A 16992-nucleotide genomic window follows, 5' to 3' on the forward strand; every position below is an offset into this window, starting at 1 on the left:
GGAGTTGTCAGAGACCAAAAACAGAGTAAGTAAATTGTCAGGTAACTAGAAACCCATCTCCAAATGAATGCTAGTGTTCCTCTGTGTTCTTAAAGTTGATAATAAATCAGTGTTGCTTTGAAAATAGCACACAAAAACACTTAAAACTGCTTTAAAGAGTTTTGTCTTCTGTTAAACAATGTTAAATGATATTAACTGATATTAAATGTTACTTGGCATCCATCATTCACCAGAAGATAATATGAAGTCAATTTGATGCAACTTGTGGACTATTTTAAATAAACATAGCTGTCCCTGCATCTCTGTTTCCAACACATTGGCAGCTCCTCCAGCTTTGGGAAGCTGTCACAAAAGGGTAAACGCAAGTTGTCTGGAGTTTGAGGGCCAAACCGTGAAGGTCCTGAGTGAGTCGACTCAAATTCGCTCTCTGCAGGAGACCAAGAAGAGGCAGTCTTCATGTCTGGTGCTGCTCATGTGAATCAAAAAAAGACAATTAGGGGCTTATTAGGGTCTCGGGGAGTCCACTCGCCTGCTTGGCCCCAGCTCTGAGCCGCTGCCAAAGCTCAAAACAGTCAGGGGCATTGTCTCACCTAATTACGCTGAATCCAGAGGCCCCTTTTTGTGTTGTTACTGCCATGCCTGTCCGATTCCCTTCTCCTGACTAACTGCTAGTCCCTCGCTGTCCACTGTGGAAGTGTGCTAATTAGACACGAAATGGGCCCAAGTAATTATGTCAATTCTCGTTAGGAGTAACCACAATGAGGTATATTATTTTGTCAAGAAAGTTTTGGAGTTGGGGGGGCCTCTCTCCCAAGTTTCCCAAAGTATTTTCCTCATTACGCCAATAACACATCTGCACACGGAATAGGGGAATGCGGCACACTCGGCAAGTCAGAGTCCCCGGCAAACTTCAGAGCATAAATAGATGCACTCATACAGAAATGGAGACTATAGAACGGCAATGGCATGAAGTTATTGCCCTAATTAATGCTTTGTGCCCACGGAGCAAACTGTTGAATCACCAGTGGCACATTGTTCGGATTGTAAGAGCCTTTTGTTTCTTCACCTTAATAGGATGTTTTGATCAACGGCTGTTTGGTGACCCGGCTCTTCTTCTTAAATGCCGAGCTCTGGGAAACAGCAATTAGCTAGATTAGAAGAGCCATTTCTGGAGCCTCAAACAAAGACAAAGATGGATCAGACAGACAGAGATGGTTCAGAAACCTATCACTGACCTGGACTGTTCTAAACTCCAATTATTGAAGAGCTGTAGTGGATTGATTAACAATCATTTTAATTAGCACTATGTTCTATAATGCATCGTTTAATACATTTAGTAGTACAGAAACTACTTAAGTATTGGATTACTTATTACTTATGGCAATTTTGGATGGACTTTGAATTACTACCCACTTTCTGAAGAAAGTATGCAGTAGTAACACAAAGGTCGAGTGCAAACATCAACATGTCCAAGACAATAGAAAAAATGTCTCGAGTCCGGACCTGCCCTGGGGTCAGCTACAAAAGCTAAACCCAATGAGCTTCCAGGACACCCCAAATTTGGAATTTTACTATAGAAAATACGGACTTGAAGGATTCCCACAGGATTAAGATCACAGGCGTCCTCTGCAAATATTACAATTTATATGAGGTCCCTTGATAATACTAGTCCTGTGCACATAGGACTATAGACTATACTAAACATATAACTAGTTTTGTTTTCAATGACACACATTATAAAATTTGTGGGTAAAAAGTAGATAGATAGATCATTTTACTTCAAGTCAATTTCAAAGAACTTGATTATTCTTCTGTATCTAAGAAAAACCTGTCCAATTTACTGTGGCTGACATTTTGGGTAACAATGACTTCTGGTAAGATAACGTTAGCTAAGGTTACAACTTTACACACCGACAGGAGTTGCTGCTAAGCTCTGGTTCTTACAAAATGGACACACTGCCCCATGAGGATGTAGGGTCACACTTTCTAACAGTATAGTTTTTTTCCCTTCCGTTACGGTTAAATTTGAGCCTAAAACTGAGAGCCTTTGTTAAAACCTTTGTACACAAAGTCCGTCAGTCCAAGAGTCACTCACAGTGGACGGCAGTAGGAGTTTATAAAGTTTCTCCTGACTCAGCTGGACATGGATACTCAAGCAGAGAGCTGTTCTATAAAAAAGTGCAGTTTTTTGAAGGGAGTCTGAGGATATTGAAGTTACTAGTTCAGCAGTTGAAAATGTGTTTTCACAAATGTGCTGCTTATGTTGGCAGGTAAAATGGTCCAAACTCTTAACCATTTATACTGTATTAGTTAAAGATATGCATTTGCATTAGCACATGTTGCTTTACCCGTGTCGTGGTGTGGTTTCAGAAGCGCACCGTCTTCAGAGTATTCAAAGACAAACTGATGAGTCATGATGGCAGAGCTTTGAACTTCGTAGAAATTGAGATGGGGAGCCTCAAAGGGTTCAGTTATTGTTGAGTATTGTTCAAACCTTTTTGTGTCAGTCTCTGTTGGAGTCACAAAACTTCTACATTCTCATGTATTCTCCTCAGCAGTTTAAAGTACAGATATGGTAATAGGTGAACACAGTAAACAGGTAGAAATGTGACTGATGAATATTTTGATCTTTTGGATATAGACTTCAGACGGCTAAATATCAGGTGGAGGAAATCCAGAAGGGACTGGAGTTCAGAAGACTGGTAAGACTATCTATTCTATCTGCAGTGCCAAAAGCATTTACTTCAACTATGTTTAATCCTATGTAGTAATTTCTCATATTATTTTAAGGTTAATTGTTGTTTGTTCTTCTGGCTAGTCAACAGCCAACAGCTACTTTACACAGCTCAGTATGGAGCTTGTAACTTCTATTAGTTGGTGCAACCATGAAACATTTTAGTAAATCAAAAACTGGAACTTGTAGTTTTATTTAATGTTTAGATGTGACAACTTTTGTGGAAGATGTTTAAACTGAAGGTGTATCAGATTAGTGTTGTTCCTAAATTAAAGTACAGTTCAATAACTATGTCACCTCAACACAGGAAGAAGAAGATTGAAGGCCTGCGAACCGTCCAAGCCCTGGCCCAGCACCATCCAGACACACTGATGGAGAAACTTCATGAAGTGTGTCTGGCTGTGATAGAAGAGGTAATGAAGATATTTTCCTCTTTGTTTCTCTGTGTTTCATGCTGTTTTCATTTGTCTCTATGTGTTTATGAGTGTGTACGCTCCAGTGCAACTGTGACAGAAGTATGACCACTGACTGGTGATGTTTATTCTTACTCTCTAGGTCAAAAATCTACGCTCCTCAGTGGCCTGCGTAGCAATGGACACCATGGGGTATCTCTATGTCTACCTGCAGAAGGACATGGATACTCAGGTAGAGAGGACAGGACGCACTCTGCTGCAGAAGACTGCACAGTCAAATGCAAACCTCTTTGTCCAGCAGCAGGCCAACAAGGCCCTGGAGGCACTGGTGCAGATCTGCAGCGTCGTGTCTTCGTGGGTTTTGTCCACTCGATGTCCATGTTTTGTTTTTCTAATGATACTACATAAGAATATGTAGGAAATAAATGTAAAAATTAAGAGAATTAAATAGTTGGGACTGCTATGTAGGTAAATGCTATTCGGGTAGCAACAACCACATTAATGTTTTCACATGGATTCAGACAGACAGACAGCACTTTCTGCACATGATGGGAAAAACACACTGTTGGACAGAAAGGCAGGACAGCAAAAGAAAATACACATCATATGTTGAATGGAATACAAATTATTTAATTTAAACAGATTTTGCTGTAGATTTAATTGCAATAAACAAATCAAAATTATGCTGAAAAAACAACATCATAATGCCAATTTGTAAAACCTCTGAAGTCATACTTCATCGCATCTGTCGGCAAGGGTGCATTTTCTGAACAATCAGGGCTATGCTAACTTAGTTCATAGTAAAACTGATACCTAGAATCAGGTAATCCAACTTCGTGGCTAACTTTTCTCCAAGCAGTCTCCTTTTTTATCCGGTCTCTGTATAAATATGAGCTCTGGCTGCCCACAGAGCGCTACAAGTGGATGTGGCACCTCCATGGCTCGTAGCAGACAAGTTCAGAAGCGAGAGTGAAGATAACTCCACGTATTAATCCCAAAAGCTCTAAAAAAATAAACTCTAATACTCCGGTGTGAGTACGGATGTTTATTCCTCCAGAAGCTCCATCTCTCTCTTGGATCTCTTCGGCCTTGATCCAGCAGCTCTCCGAGCCTCCCCCACCCAACACTGCAAAAGCCCTGTGTTACACATATTTCGCTCACAGTTTAATATTTTTAACTCATACACAATACACAAATTGGACGCAAATTTTAGCATCTTTGCATTAACTTTGTACTCGAGCAAAGAAATGTGTTTACTTTCTGACAAATAAATACATTTCAAACTGTGTGAGAGTAGTCACGTTACTTTAACTGCCTGGTCGACCGGTTGGTAGAGCACATTTTGAGTCACTATATCTCATTGAGGTGAGTGTTTAAAGCAATTCAACCTGATTGAGCCATCTCTACCATTCGGCTAAGGTATTTTATGCTAAAAAAATCCACTAGAGGTCACTGCATCTTTAAACAGTAGGCCTTTTCATTTCCCCTCGGACAAGGAAGTGAAAAGCGTGAAAATCACTCCAGACATGTGAACTGTTTTTGGTTAAATTTTGAAAGGTAAGCATCTTTTTTTGACATCATACTGTCAGAGGCTTCAATGAACAGAACTATGTTACTTATTGCCACAAAACAAGTCTAACAAATGTGTAAGAATTTTTTGAAAACGACCTCAACCAAATGGTTGATTTGTCAGTTTATGGTAAACCTAGCAACATTAAGCTAATTTGATTAAAGTTGACTATTTGCTATGAAATAAAAACTTTTAATCATTTATTTTTGTCAATATGAAACATTTTATGTTATTCCATCATAAATATGTTGAAATAGTTTCCCAAGTTTGGAGTTTTTCTCACTTTGAGATGTTTTCAAAGTAGATATGGTAAATATCCAGAAGGGATATGTGAAAATGTTAGTACTGGTAGTACGACTACTTCCATTTCTGGTATACAGATATTACTACAATTGTGAGAGAATGTGGTTTTTAATATCTTTATTTTTTCTTTTCATTTTTCTTAAAAATTACTAGATGGATGCTAAAACATTTTACGGTGCAAGACCACGCACCCCTTCTGGCCCAGAAAATCCTCAAGACTCTGATGGTGATCTGAGTGAGGATGATGACCAAAATAGATGATCCTGATTATCAGCCCACTCAAACAGAGCTGAGTGGTGACAGTTCTTTTGAATCCCTGGATGAAGAAGATGCTCCCTCAACAAGCAGATCTTCTACACAGCTGCCTCGTAAGAAAAGTAAAAAAGGCAAACACACCTTAAAAACTGTTTCCGTGGAGGAGCCAGAGGACACCCCTGAATTCCTGGCTGGTCTACAAGAGGGACTGTGGCCTACTGAAAGAGAAACCAATGGTTCTGCTTAGCAGTCGCCCACAGTTTGAACCAAGTCAACAAACCAGCATGCATAGTTGGCCGACCATCATCATCCTCTCCACCACCTCAGAAGAAACGCTATAGCCCAAGACTCCCACCATCAAAACCACAACTAGATTAACGTTACGACAACTTCAGACATTGGCCACTGCACTGTGACAAGTGAGGGCGATGCAACCTCTGTCCAAAGGGTGTGTCAAGATGGAAATGCCAGAAATGCAATGTTTTCCTGTGTTTGAACACGAACCAGGAATGCTTTGTAGCATACCACCAGAAATAAAATGGATCTAATGCTCCAAAAGCATATGTGCTGTTGCACCACCACACAGTGGAGCTGTGTTGTGATGAAAATGTTAGAAATTGAATGTTTGTGTTTTTATGTTTTCTGCAAAGTTATGCTGTGTTTGCATTTTTAAATGCAAACCAGCAATACTGCATAGTATGACATCGGAAATGTGGATCAATTAATTATTTGTGCTGTTGCACCACCACACAGTTGAGATATGTTGAGAAATTTAGAAGTGCAATTGTATTCCTGTATATTGCAATATTTCGTTAAAGTGAAAATGTTTTGTGGCATATTACCACAAATAAAGTGGGTCCAATGCCTAAAACCGTGTTTTTGTTGTGTATTTCTTCATAAATTAGCATTATATTAGATTTTCTAAAAAGGTGTCTCAGTTAAAGTGTCTCAGATTGAAGTATAATACACTAATACTACTGTTACTGAAAGGTTGTGTTGTGATTTGCGACAGAGTATTAGGGCCAGACTAAGAGAAAAAAAAACATATTTTTTGGGAAATTACGAGAATAAAGTCATAATATTACGAGAATAAAGTCATAATATTAGGTCTGTGAGAAAAAAAGTCATAATATTACGAGAATAAAGTCATAATATTAGGTCTACAAGAATAAAGCAATTTAAGGTAATGTAATTCTGATTCAACACGCTTTTCAAACAGTAAATCGGACTGAGCCACACAATACAGACTTGTTATTCCAGCCAGGATTTGTGTGTCAAGTATTGTTAAGTTGCTTGCCCACAGACGTTCAGCCTGAAGATGTTAGTTAAAGTAGCAGGAGAGTTGTGAGTATCACAACTGGTAAACCATCTCATCCCTTCTGCATGTTAGCTGCGCAGCACAACTTCATTAATAGTTTGCAGAACCACAACATAGGTAACATTAGTTAACATTACTCACTGTGTTGTTGATTGCTCTATATCATGTTATTTGATGTCTCCAGAATTGCTTACTCCTCCTTTAAACTGGGATCAACTGTTTTGTTTAGCGGATATTCACTGACTGGAATGTTGCAGTACAGGTTTAATGTCTAGAATAAAGTTGGTTTTATGATGTTATAGTGGCTTATAAACCAAATGATTTATACATGGATTAATTAAAGGTAGTGGTTGACCATTATGGGTATTTTAATAGCCAATGCAGATACCATATGCATATTTCCATTATTCCACGCACATTATATATAGTGATTATCTTTGGGAGTAACATGTTGTTTTAGATGACTTTCAGGTCTGAAAATTGGCATCATTTATATCAGTTGCTGGTGGAGAGCTGTTGTTTTCTTTGTGCAAAGACATTGTTGCTGTATTTTTAATATAGCTTACAGAAAGATGCTTTGGTGAGAACAAAAATGAAAAAAAACGACATGTCACATAACCACTGAGACACAAAACAGGTGGCAAAAACAAAACAAACTATATTTAAACAAATAAACCTTTGTGTATAAAAAGATAACAGTATCAGTGTTTGAGCCAAGCCCGCAGGAAGAGTGCCAGACTTTGAAGCCAATTTCACATAGTAGCCAAACCATGTAAGTACAGCAAAGGTGTCCATAATGTGATGCACACTGGCCAAAAAAGATGTTTTCCCATAAGGTAACAATGTGAAAGAAGTGGCTGTAAAACATTGGATATGTTTTTTACGCAATCAGAATTTGATCCGTTCAGTTCAATAACATTCAACAAATAAATCCTTTTACCCCCCCCCACACCTGCACAGATTATGCAGGACCGTGACACATTTTAAAGGACCAATGTGTAGGATTGGTGGTGAAGTTTTGCAACTAACTGAACACCGCTTGCGTCTGAGAAAGAAAAGAAAGAAAAGAAAGAAAATCAGGAAAGGCCGTATCTACAGCCAGTGTTTGGTTTGTCCCTTCTGGGCTGCTGTAGAAACATGGCGGACTCCGTGGAAGACAATCCGCAGCATCTGTAGAAAAAAAGGTGATTAAATGAACACCTACCTATGAACACTGGACCTTCAAAGAAAATGTATACAGCAAAATAAAAGAAAAATCTTATTCGACCAGTAAATCAGAATTGAGCGCTAAGGATTCTAGTATGAAAATATAATACGTTTTGTATACACTTCCTGTAGTGTATTACAGTAAAGTGGAGCAATCAACACCCATTTACTTCACCAGGACTGTAACACTGACATTTATTTGAATCAATATTTTACTTGAAGTCAACCTTGAAGAACTTAATAATTCATATGTATCTGAATGATGAATTTAATTTAGTTGATAATCAGTGATAATAGTTGCGATACTGAAAGTAAATTTTCCATTATTCTAACCAAATAAAGAATACCAAATCAGTGGATTGATTAAAATTCACTACACATATTAAATATAACAGGATAATACAATTTCCAGTAATTTATTTCAGTTGCTATACGTGGGATGTGTTGACTGAAACTATTTTAAACCATTTATGAAATTTTGATATTAAAAAGAAAAAAACATTTATAGTTGAATAACCAAATAACCAAATGTGACATTTATGAAGCATAGAACCAACAATTGTATACCCAAACAGGGATTAAATTAATGTTTTCACACAAGAATTGAAATAAAAAAAGGAATACAAGCCAGTAAATAGGTCCTATTATAATGTTTAATTCCTTTGCAGCAAATATCTCAATCACAGTAATTAATATTCACATCTTCCTGTGGATCATTTCATTGTTGTGCCCTCTTCTCTCCGTGCTGAGCACAGATTCTGTGTCTTTCTGATCACAGAGAACTGTCTAATAATACAGTGATGAACCTTGAACTCAGGTGATTTGTGTGCAGAGGCGTAGAGATGATGTGATGCTTATTGTGATGCAAAAATGTGTTTCTAGGCATCCTGATGTAAGTGGAAGGATGTGATTCATGGACATCACCCTGCACGTGTGTATAATGCAGAAACCTCATTAGCATAGCTATTGGTGTGGCATTGATCTCTTCATTCACCTCTAATGAAATGTCTCTCTAATAGCTTCTCATGAGATGCTGAAGGTAATTTAAGTCTTTTCACTCCTCTTTCTTTCACCCTGGAGTTCTTTTTCCTCTGCTTGTTTTTGAAACAAATAAGTGACACTTCCTTCTTTTTATTTTCTATTTTTCCATCCCAGTGAATAAAAGCTAAATCATTTACTAAAGCAATGTCTAAGTAACAAATATAAGTGCCTGTAAAAAGTCCTTCAGTATCACAATAAAACATCCTTATGTGTATTTTATCCCCCCTTATATTGAGGCCTGTAGTGTCTTTGGCTGCAGGGAAATGGAGTTGCAGTGTTACACAACCGCGGGTTGATGCCACATCTCTTGATCACATCTCAGATTACAAACCAGCACTAAATCTGTTGTGGGTTTGACCGCCACTGACAGCCTGACGCACTGCTGCCAAACAGTCCCACCGGAACCACCGAGTTATTTATTTATTCACCGCCACATGTCCCATTGATAGCGACTGTTATCTCCGCTTCCATCGTGCGCGTCCACTCATCTCCATAAACTCTCCTCTGCGTAATTATCCAGTCCAGATGTCCGAAAAGTGTGCCGCAAATTATCTCCGAACGATTGAAACTGCGCAATAATTGAATAATAGCTGATTAGAGAGGATTAGGTTTGTGGAAACAGGGGGAATACGAGAGTATTTTCACTTCATTTCACAATTGAGTGGGTTTGAATCTGAGCTGCAGGTTCATACTGTGATAAATGAGTGCGGAGGGGAGAAGCTGCGGATGATTTCCCCTGACATCCCAAATGTCTTCGCTTTTACTTTCAAAATCGGATTTATGCGCAGAAACATAGTGCAACGCTTTCAAACGGTGTCACAGATTTTTGTGTTTAATATCAGACCTCAAACAACAACAACAACAACAACAACAAAAAAGAACCTCAGGAGGTAAATAAATCTGTTGTATTGCACTCTGTTTGTCTCGTATTTAATTGCCACCCCGGTGTGCCCTAAATACCCTGAACTGGGATATTGTATTGTATTCTTCCTCATGCGACCCGTCAGAGAGAAAGAAAAACGCGTAATAACCAATCAACAGATGAGCAGACTGCCACCAAAGACAAAACCTTTATAGTGCACAAACCTAATTAGAATAATGCAAATGAGTGTGGGTTATATGGGACGTTAGGACTCGAGTCTGGTAACGGATCAATCAGTTTGTTGTCTCTAATAAGAAGCTGAATTGATTAATTAACTGATTGAGAAATTGGCTCATGTGAGTTTATGAGTGTTTCTTTTAATTTGACCAAAGGAAATCTTTTTTAACGGATTAGCCTTAATTGTTGTAGGCATATTGGAGAATATGAAAATGGGCCTTCAGAAAAACTGAGTTACTGAACTGCACTGAGGTGTAATCAGATTACTCGTATTTTTAATCGCATGCTGCCCTTTACTGTCATAATAGAGACATTTTGTAGGGACGCTATTTTTACGGGCAGAAATAATAAATGAAACTACTTATTTTATGAAAATAAAGTTGTTTTTTATAGTTGGGTTTATACTTACATCATTGTAATTATATAGGATAAATAGGCTTAAATACAATATTATAGAGGACAATAGAGGACTAATAATAGGTCAACATAATATTTTATTAATAAAACAGCAGCTTTATGGAGATTCAATTTGAATTTTATCTCCAGCCTATTCTTTGGTTCTTCACTACCAAATTTAAACCTCAATGAGAATAAACGAGCTGCAAATTAAGCTGATTTTCTTCCACTTGAGGGATTTATCCGGCTGATTGGATCAAATGATCAGCCACAGAAAAAGGAAGAGTTACAGTGAAAGAAAAAAATGTACTGTAAAAGCACTTTCACCTCATCTTTCTTTTTGACCAAAACAGTCTATAAAGCTCTTCTCCAGTGATATGAACTGTGATATTAATGTGAGTTTATCAAACTGAAGTAAAGCTTTTTCTATAAACTAATAGTGGTCACCAGCTGGAAGTGATGATGCCACTTACAGACAATCCACCCACATCTTCAGCAATTTCTTGGCAAAGTGCAAATATTCCAGTTATTCTGTCACATCTAATTGTCATTAATGATGTAATCCACTTGAATAAAGCTCCACGGTAGCTGATGCAAACTTCAGTGTGGAGTGTCTCCCCTCTTGTGATTGGCTGCCGCCTGTTGCCTGCTGGATAAAAAGCGCAGCAGAGAGGCGGGCTGAGGGATATAGAAGGAGCATCACAGAGCTCATTGCACCAGGGACTCTGGCTTTTTTTTGTTGGAGGGAGTAAAAAAAGTGGAACCACATCGCCATGACAGGGAAGGAGGGAGTTGTGCTTTCAGACACTGAGAATAAGCAGAAATCAGCCTCACAAACCAGCGTGAACCACGGGGGGTCCCAGCAGCCGCCTCCAGTCTGGAAGATGGCCCCCACGGTGCACCGGCGCACCGGCTTCGGGATCCAGGAGCTGCTCGGCCTCAACAAGGAGCCGCCGGCGGCACCGAGGCGGCCGCTGGAGACTCTGCCGCACAGGGCGCACATCCTGGCCGCCAGGTCGGCCCTCGGACACGGAGGTCTCGGGGTCGGTATGGGTTTGCTGGGACCAGAGGGAATACACTCGTTTTACAGCCAACCAGCCTTCCTGGAGGTGCTGTCAGAGGCGCAAAATGTGCACCTGCAGCCGCTGCACAGAGCGGCGCACATGGACGCACAGAGGGACGCGCAGCACTCCGCCAGCTCCGGTGAGTGTTTGAACTCTGGTAACGTGAACTGAGATGAGAACTATTGTTGAATGTTTCAGATTGTATTGTAATAACATTTATACACATTTCTAGCTCGTGTAGGCCTGTTTATTGTGAACGAGCAAAAATGAGTGGACGGCTGAAATGTGTTGCACAAAATGACACAGATGTCAAAAACAATTCAGTGTCGCGGCCTGTGATCGAATAATAATGATGGTAGAGACTGAAAGTTTAATTGGTTTGGAAGAAATGGTGTTAGAAAATTATTTTCTTTTTAAATACAACTATAAGCTTTTTTTCAAAACGGGGAAAAGATTGTAGAAAATGTGCCGAGGCCTTACCTAAGTACCTAAATGTACTTTTTACACTTAATTTAGTCAGTTTTATAAATAAGATTTTATCATATTTTCTTTCATTTGGGACAAATGCGCTGAATTAATACGCAGAAATGACTAGGCTACATTTTACAATAAGAAAACGGACATATGGTTTTGAAAAGTAGAAATAAAATTTTCTACCATCTTACACCGATAGCCTATACATTATATATACATGTATTATTATTATTATTATTATTATTATTATTGTTGTTGTTGTTATTTATTGCAGTGTTCACTGTTTCCCCTTACAGATTCTGATGATGTGAGTCTTTCTTCCGGCGATCAAAAGTTCTCAAAATCCTCCATGAGCCAGAGCAAGAAGAGAAAGAAAAGACGACACAGGTAAAAGAAAAACTAAACAAATGGAAGAAGAGATTATCGAATAATTTGGTTGTTTTTTATGTTCCGGTGTGGCATATATTAGGGATTTATATAGAAGCTATTACCAATGTGGGCTGCTTTTGTTTGGTGTCATCAGTGATAAAACCCCAAAGCAAAAATCTATTTTATTTAATTCAATGAAATAATAACTGTGTGTGATGCTTATATATATATATATATATATATATATATATATATATATATATATGTATAAATGTAATCATCCTAGAATTATTGAAATAGTCTACATAAAACCATCGTGATTTTCTCTGTGCTGCCTTTGAATTTCATTGTTTCTATATCTTTCGTTAAGAATTATAACAATTGTGTTTAATGTTTCATTTTTCTTTCTGTATTTCTTAAAGAAAGAATAGTAAAAAATAATTGTCAGTCCTATTTCTTAATTTTTTTTTTTTAATTTTACAAGATATTGATTGCTAAGAATGTAATTTTTTCTCTCTCTATTTTAGTAAATTTCAGTTTTAGACTGATTTAAATAATATGAAAATATGAAATGAATTAATGAAGAAATCCAAATTATAAAAGAATGTTTTTTATGTCTTGTTTTATCTGCAGAACCATTTTCACTTCCTATCAGCTGGAGGAGCTTGAGAAAGCTTTTAATGAAGCTCACTATCCAGACGTATACGCCCGAGAAATGCTCTCCATGAAGACCGAGCTACCAGAGGACAGAATACAGGTGTGTTACTGTGTATTGTCTGTAGACATGTTGTGCATGAATACTGTTATTACCTTTCAAATCCTTAAGATATAATCATTTTGCTTTAAGAAGGGAAAAAAGACAAAAAAAGAACCCCTTTTAAAAGTGTGTATTCAGTCAAATAATTAAGATATTCCTGCAATGGAAGCTTATTTAACATTAATGTTAGAATTATTTGCAGTGAATACCAGAAAGGAAGGTGATGAAGGTGCATAAAAAAAGAGAATAAACAAGGAAATACTCAGACAGACAGAGAGGCAGAGCCCCAGTGAGCTGCTCCATCGTCATCCTCACAAAGCCTTCTGCTTTCACATTAGCAGCCAATTCACCCTCTCAGTGTAATTAGTTAATTGAGGAGAACTTATCACCTCTTTCCCTGCGAGAGACGGGCCGCAGCCCTGAAATGAAATGATAACTACATAGAAATTAATTAGCGCAGGTCAGCGGCTGAGCAGAGGCCTCTGCCTGGCTGCTATGAGCATTTTAATTTCCCGTGATATTTGAGCGCCTGTCTCCCATCGATCGGGCCTGGAAATTAACTTATTTTTCAATCAGCCTCTTCGCCCCCGAGGTCACCTCTCTCAGGAAACACTTCACACACACACACACGCTGTTGTGCACACTCACACTGTCGCTGTCAAAAAGCATGATTGCTCATCTGAGGCCCATCTTTTTATGAGATGGAGGTTATCATCAGATCTACCTGAATAGCTTTGCGGGCTCGGCTTTGATCGTTTTTAATTCCAGGTCTGCGAAACACACACACACACACACACACACACACACACACACACACACACACACACACACACACACACACACACACACACACACACATGCAGGCACGCTCGCACACACACCATTCCCTACAATCTCATCCCGCCTCCTCGGCCATTTTAGGATGCTCATTTTTTCTCTGTTTTCCTCATCCATATTCACAAGCCTGCTGAGGCTATTACAGGGTCTGGCTTGGTGGAAATCAATTTAGGCACTTGAGGAGCCAGAAAGAGAATAATGCACAAGACTGCACACACACACACACACACACACACAAGCAAAGACAAATAGAAATATTAAACACTCAATTTCAGGACTTGTGTTATAAACCTATTTTGTGCAGCACACTTACATTTTGACTCTATAATGGACGTATATGTGCACCAGCAAACAAGAGCAGGGGAAATTAGCTCTCAAAATCTGTCTTATTCATTAACAACCGTTTTATTTTATTTGTTTAAACCTCCAGCAGATGTCATTGTTCCTCTGATATTTATCCCCTGGTCCACAAAAGAAAAGAGCATCAGTAAACAAGGAGGACTTAAGGACGCTTAAGATTGTCTCCAGACATAGAAATACTCTGCTCGGAATAATATTTAGTGTATGATAGTGTTTTTTCCACAAAAAGGTTCAATTACCAGGTGAAAATTTAAACAAATTACATCTGCTCCTTCTCTCATTGACAATATAAATATGCAAATATTACTAATTTCAGTTGATTCAGTTAAATCTCAATTCAAGTTTAAAGTGAGCACAAATAAACTTTTCCCCCTTTACATTCTGTAATTCCGGTTCTGCAAAGCTCAAACCTTAAATCTAAACCCTATCTGACCTTTATCTGTCCAGGTGTGGTTTCAGAACCGCAGGGCCAAGTGGAGGAAGAGGGAGAAGTGTTGGGGTCGCAGCAGCGTAATGGCAGAGTACGGCCTGTATGGAGCCATGGTCCGCCACTCCATCCCACTGCCCGAGTCCATCCTCAAGTCAGCCAAGGAGGGCGTCACAGACTCTTATGCTCCGTGGTTACTAGGTAAATAGTTGCAGATATATGTTTGTGAATTTGCTTTTTTTGTACAGAAGACATTTTGTTCAAATAATAAAATTATTGTTATTTGTAACACTTGTGCTTCTGTTGGACTGTTCTTTAATTTATGACTTCCTATTGATCTCGAATTGTATACTATCCCGTAACCGACACATCACAGATTATCAATTGCTTGTGGCAGAAATGTCTGGCAAGGAAGTAATAAGTAATTTTACACATACAGTAGCACCATCATCTGTGGCTCAGCATTTTAAAAAGTGTTGAAAAGAAGTTTTAAGACTCCTACATAATTTTTTTTTTTTACAGATTCTCTATTGTCCTCTATATTCACCTTTAATATCAATATTAAGGCTCAATATGTGAAAATCAGCTCTGCAGAGTTACTTCTCTTCTTCTTTGGGCGGAGTACTTTTAAAAATCTTCCCGATCCAGACTATCTTCTGTTTCATACAGATAAAATGTGTTTTTTTAATCATTCTTGTGCCCAACGTTTATTACTGCACTGTAGGTCCAAAGCCAATCTGCTCTTGTTTGTGTAAATGCAATTTTTCTCTTAGTCTGTCTCACTGTGTTTGAAAATTGGGGATTAAGATGTATTCTGACACCAGGAAGTGGGAGCTAAACCCGGCTCATGTTAGGAGCCAATAAAAGTGTCAGCATGTCAATAAAAGATAGCAGTCGATACAGTGATAATCCTACTTAATCAGGACAGATTAGACCAAATGTCCTCTCTCGCCTCATGTCAATTGATTAGTTTAAATCAATTAGGTGACTCTAATTAAATATCCATCCATCTATGCCCTTCCTTCTCTTGTGCACTTCAATATCAAACACCTCAGTTCATGCAAAATGCAATGCTTATGAGGGAATCGGTGCTCTTTCATGCATCAATACCTTAAACTACGCTGGTAAACACTAACATAAAGATACTTACAAGACAACTTTTAAAGTCCTCATCAAATCACAAAATGTCCTTTCTCCTTCAGGTATGCACAAGAAGTCCGTGGAAACCTCGCACACCTCTCCTGGAAAGCCCAGCAGCCTGTCACCACCACCGCCACAGCTACCACCACAGGAGAAACCAGAGGACATAGCGATGGAGGAAGAGAAGGAGAAGCAGATGAAAGACACTAGCTCAGCAATTTCTAAAGAGGAACTGAGGGAGAACAGTATTGCTGCACTGCGAGCGAAGGCGCAGGAGCACAGTGCCAAGATGCTCGGGACAGTTTCTGACAGAACGAATAGTCACGTAACACACAAAGAGGAAGTTGAGGACAAGGTGGTGGAGCAGGAGACGGCAGAGGTGGACAGGAGTAACTGAAAATAAAAAAGGGGCCGCGGGATACAGACTGATGGTGGAACACCTGCAAAGTGGAGGTTGCAAACATTTCACAGAGGCAGGAGACTTTTTCATTGGTTGAGTTGCACCTTGGTGCACGTGGAGTCACCGCTTAACTTCATCCCTGCAGAACAGATATTATAAATGTGAGAAATGATGAGAAAAAGGTTCTTTGGCTCCAACAATTTGACCTTAATTAACTCAACCAATGAGATTATTTGTGTCGCTGCTCTTAGAAATATTTGTACAGCTAACTCCAAACTACACAATACCTTTTCATTTCACCTTGTGGAGGAGAGTCATCGAGGCTCAAGCACGGAAATGTTTCCACTAATATTTATCGCAGATGTTTTGATATGGAGCCGCATTAAAAATATATATATATTTATTTTCTTTAAAACAGATTACAGTTCTGTAACATGGCAGCTACTTTATGCAACAATGTGGATAAAGATGGTTTTGGAAAAGCAAGCATTCGGTTGACCCTGCTCCAGAGGGTGATATTAAGGAAATAACTGTGACCTTTAACCTCCTTGTGATGACTCATTTCAGTTGGTAACTGAAAAGTACAGTTGTGTATTGTGTCCTGTGAAAAGGTTACAAGCCTAAAATCTTTTGTTTTCTTTCAGCTGTTGCAATATTTGTGATGTACATAGTGAAAATAATGTCCAATAGTTAACACTGTACTATTGCGTACAGTTAATACTGATTCTCTGTGTTTGTCTCTGTATAAATGTAACAGTAGCCCATAATTAAAAGTTACTGATATTTAAAGCCCCCCCCCCTCCTCCTCTCAAAAATGTGTTTCGTTTGT

The 16992-nt window shown here is 38.7% G+C and overlaps 1 protein-coding gene across 1 annotated transcript; it reads left to right on the plus strand.

Annotated features, from left to right (window-relative positions):
- Positions 1–11065: 11065 nt before the first annotated feature.
- Positions 11066–16956, plus strand: LOC127367804 (visual system homeobox 2-like). The gene is made up of 5 exons (XM_051407925.1): positions 11066–11538; positions 12170–12260; positions 12876–12999; positions 14644–14824; positions 15826–16956. Exons 1-5 carry the CDS (start codon positions 11109–11111, stop codon positions 16158–16160), a joined length of 1161 nt encoding a protein of 386 aa, XP_051263885.1. The 5' UTR covers positions 11066–11108; the 3' UTR covers positions 16161–16956.
- The last annotated feature ends 36 nt before the right edge of the window (positions 16957–16992 follow it).

Source organism: Dicentrarchus labrax, unplaced genomic scaffold (assembly GCF_905237075.1).
Source record: "Dicentrarchus labrax unplaced genomic scaffold, dlabrax2021, whole genome shotgun sequence".
Taxonomy (NCBI): Eukaryota; Metazoa; Chordata; class Actinopteri; family Moronidae; genus Dicentrarchus; species Dicentrarchus labrax.

What these genes read in the sequence shown, in the direction of transcription:
- LOC127367804 (XM_051407925.1), top strand. Translation starts at nt 11,109, where the DNA reads ATGACAGGGAAGGAGGGAGTTGTGCTTTCAGACACTGAGAATAAGCAG. An exon ending in GCAGCACTCCGCCAGCTCCG is followed by an intron (nt 11,539 to 12,169) that starts GTGAGTGTTTGA and finishes TTCCCCTTACAG; the next exon opens with ATTCTGATGATGTGAGTCTT. An exon ending in AGAAAGAAAAGACGACACAG is followed by an intron (nt 12,261 to 12,875) that starts GTAAAAGAAAAA and finishes TTTTATCTGCAG; the next exon opens with AACCATTTTCACTTCCTATC.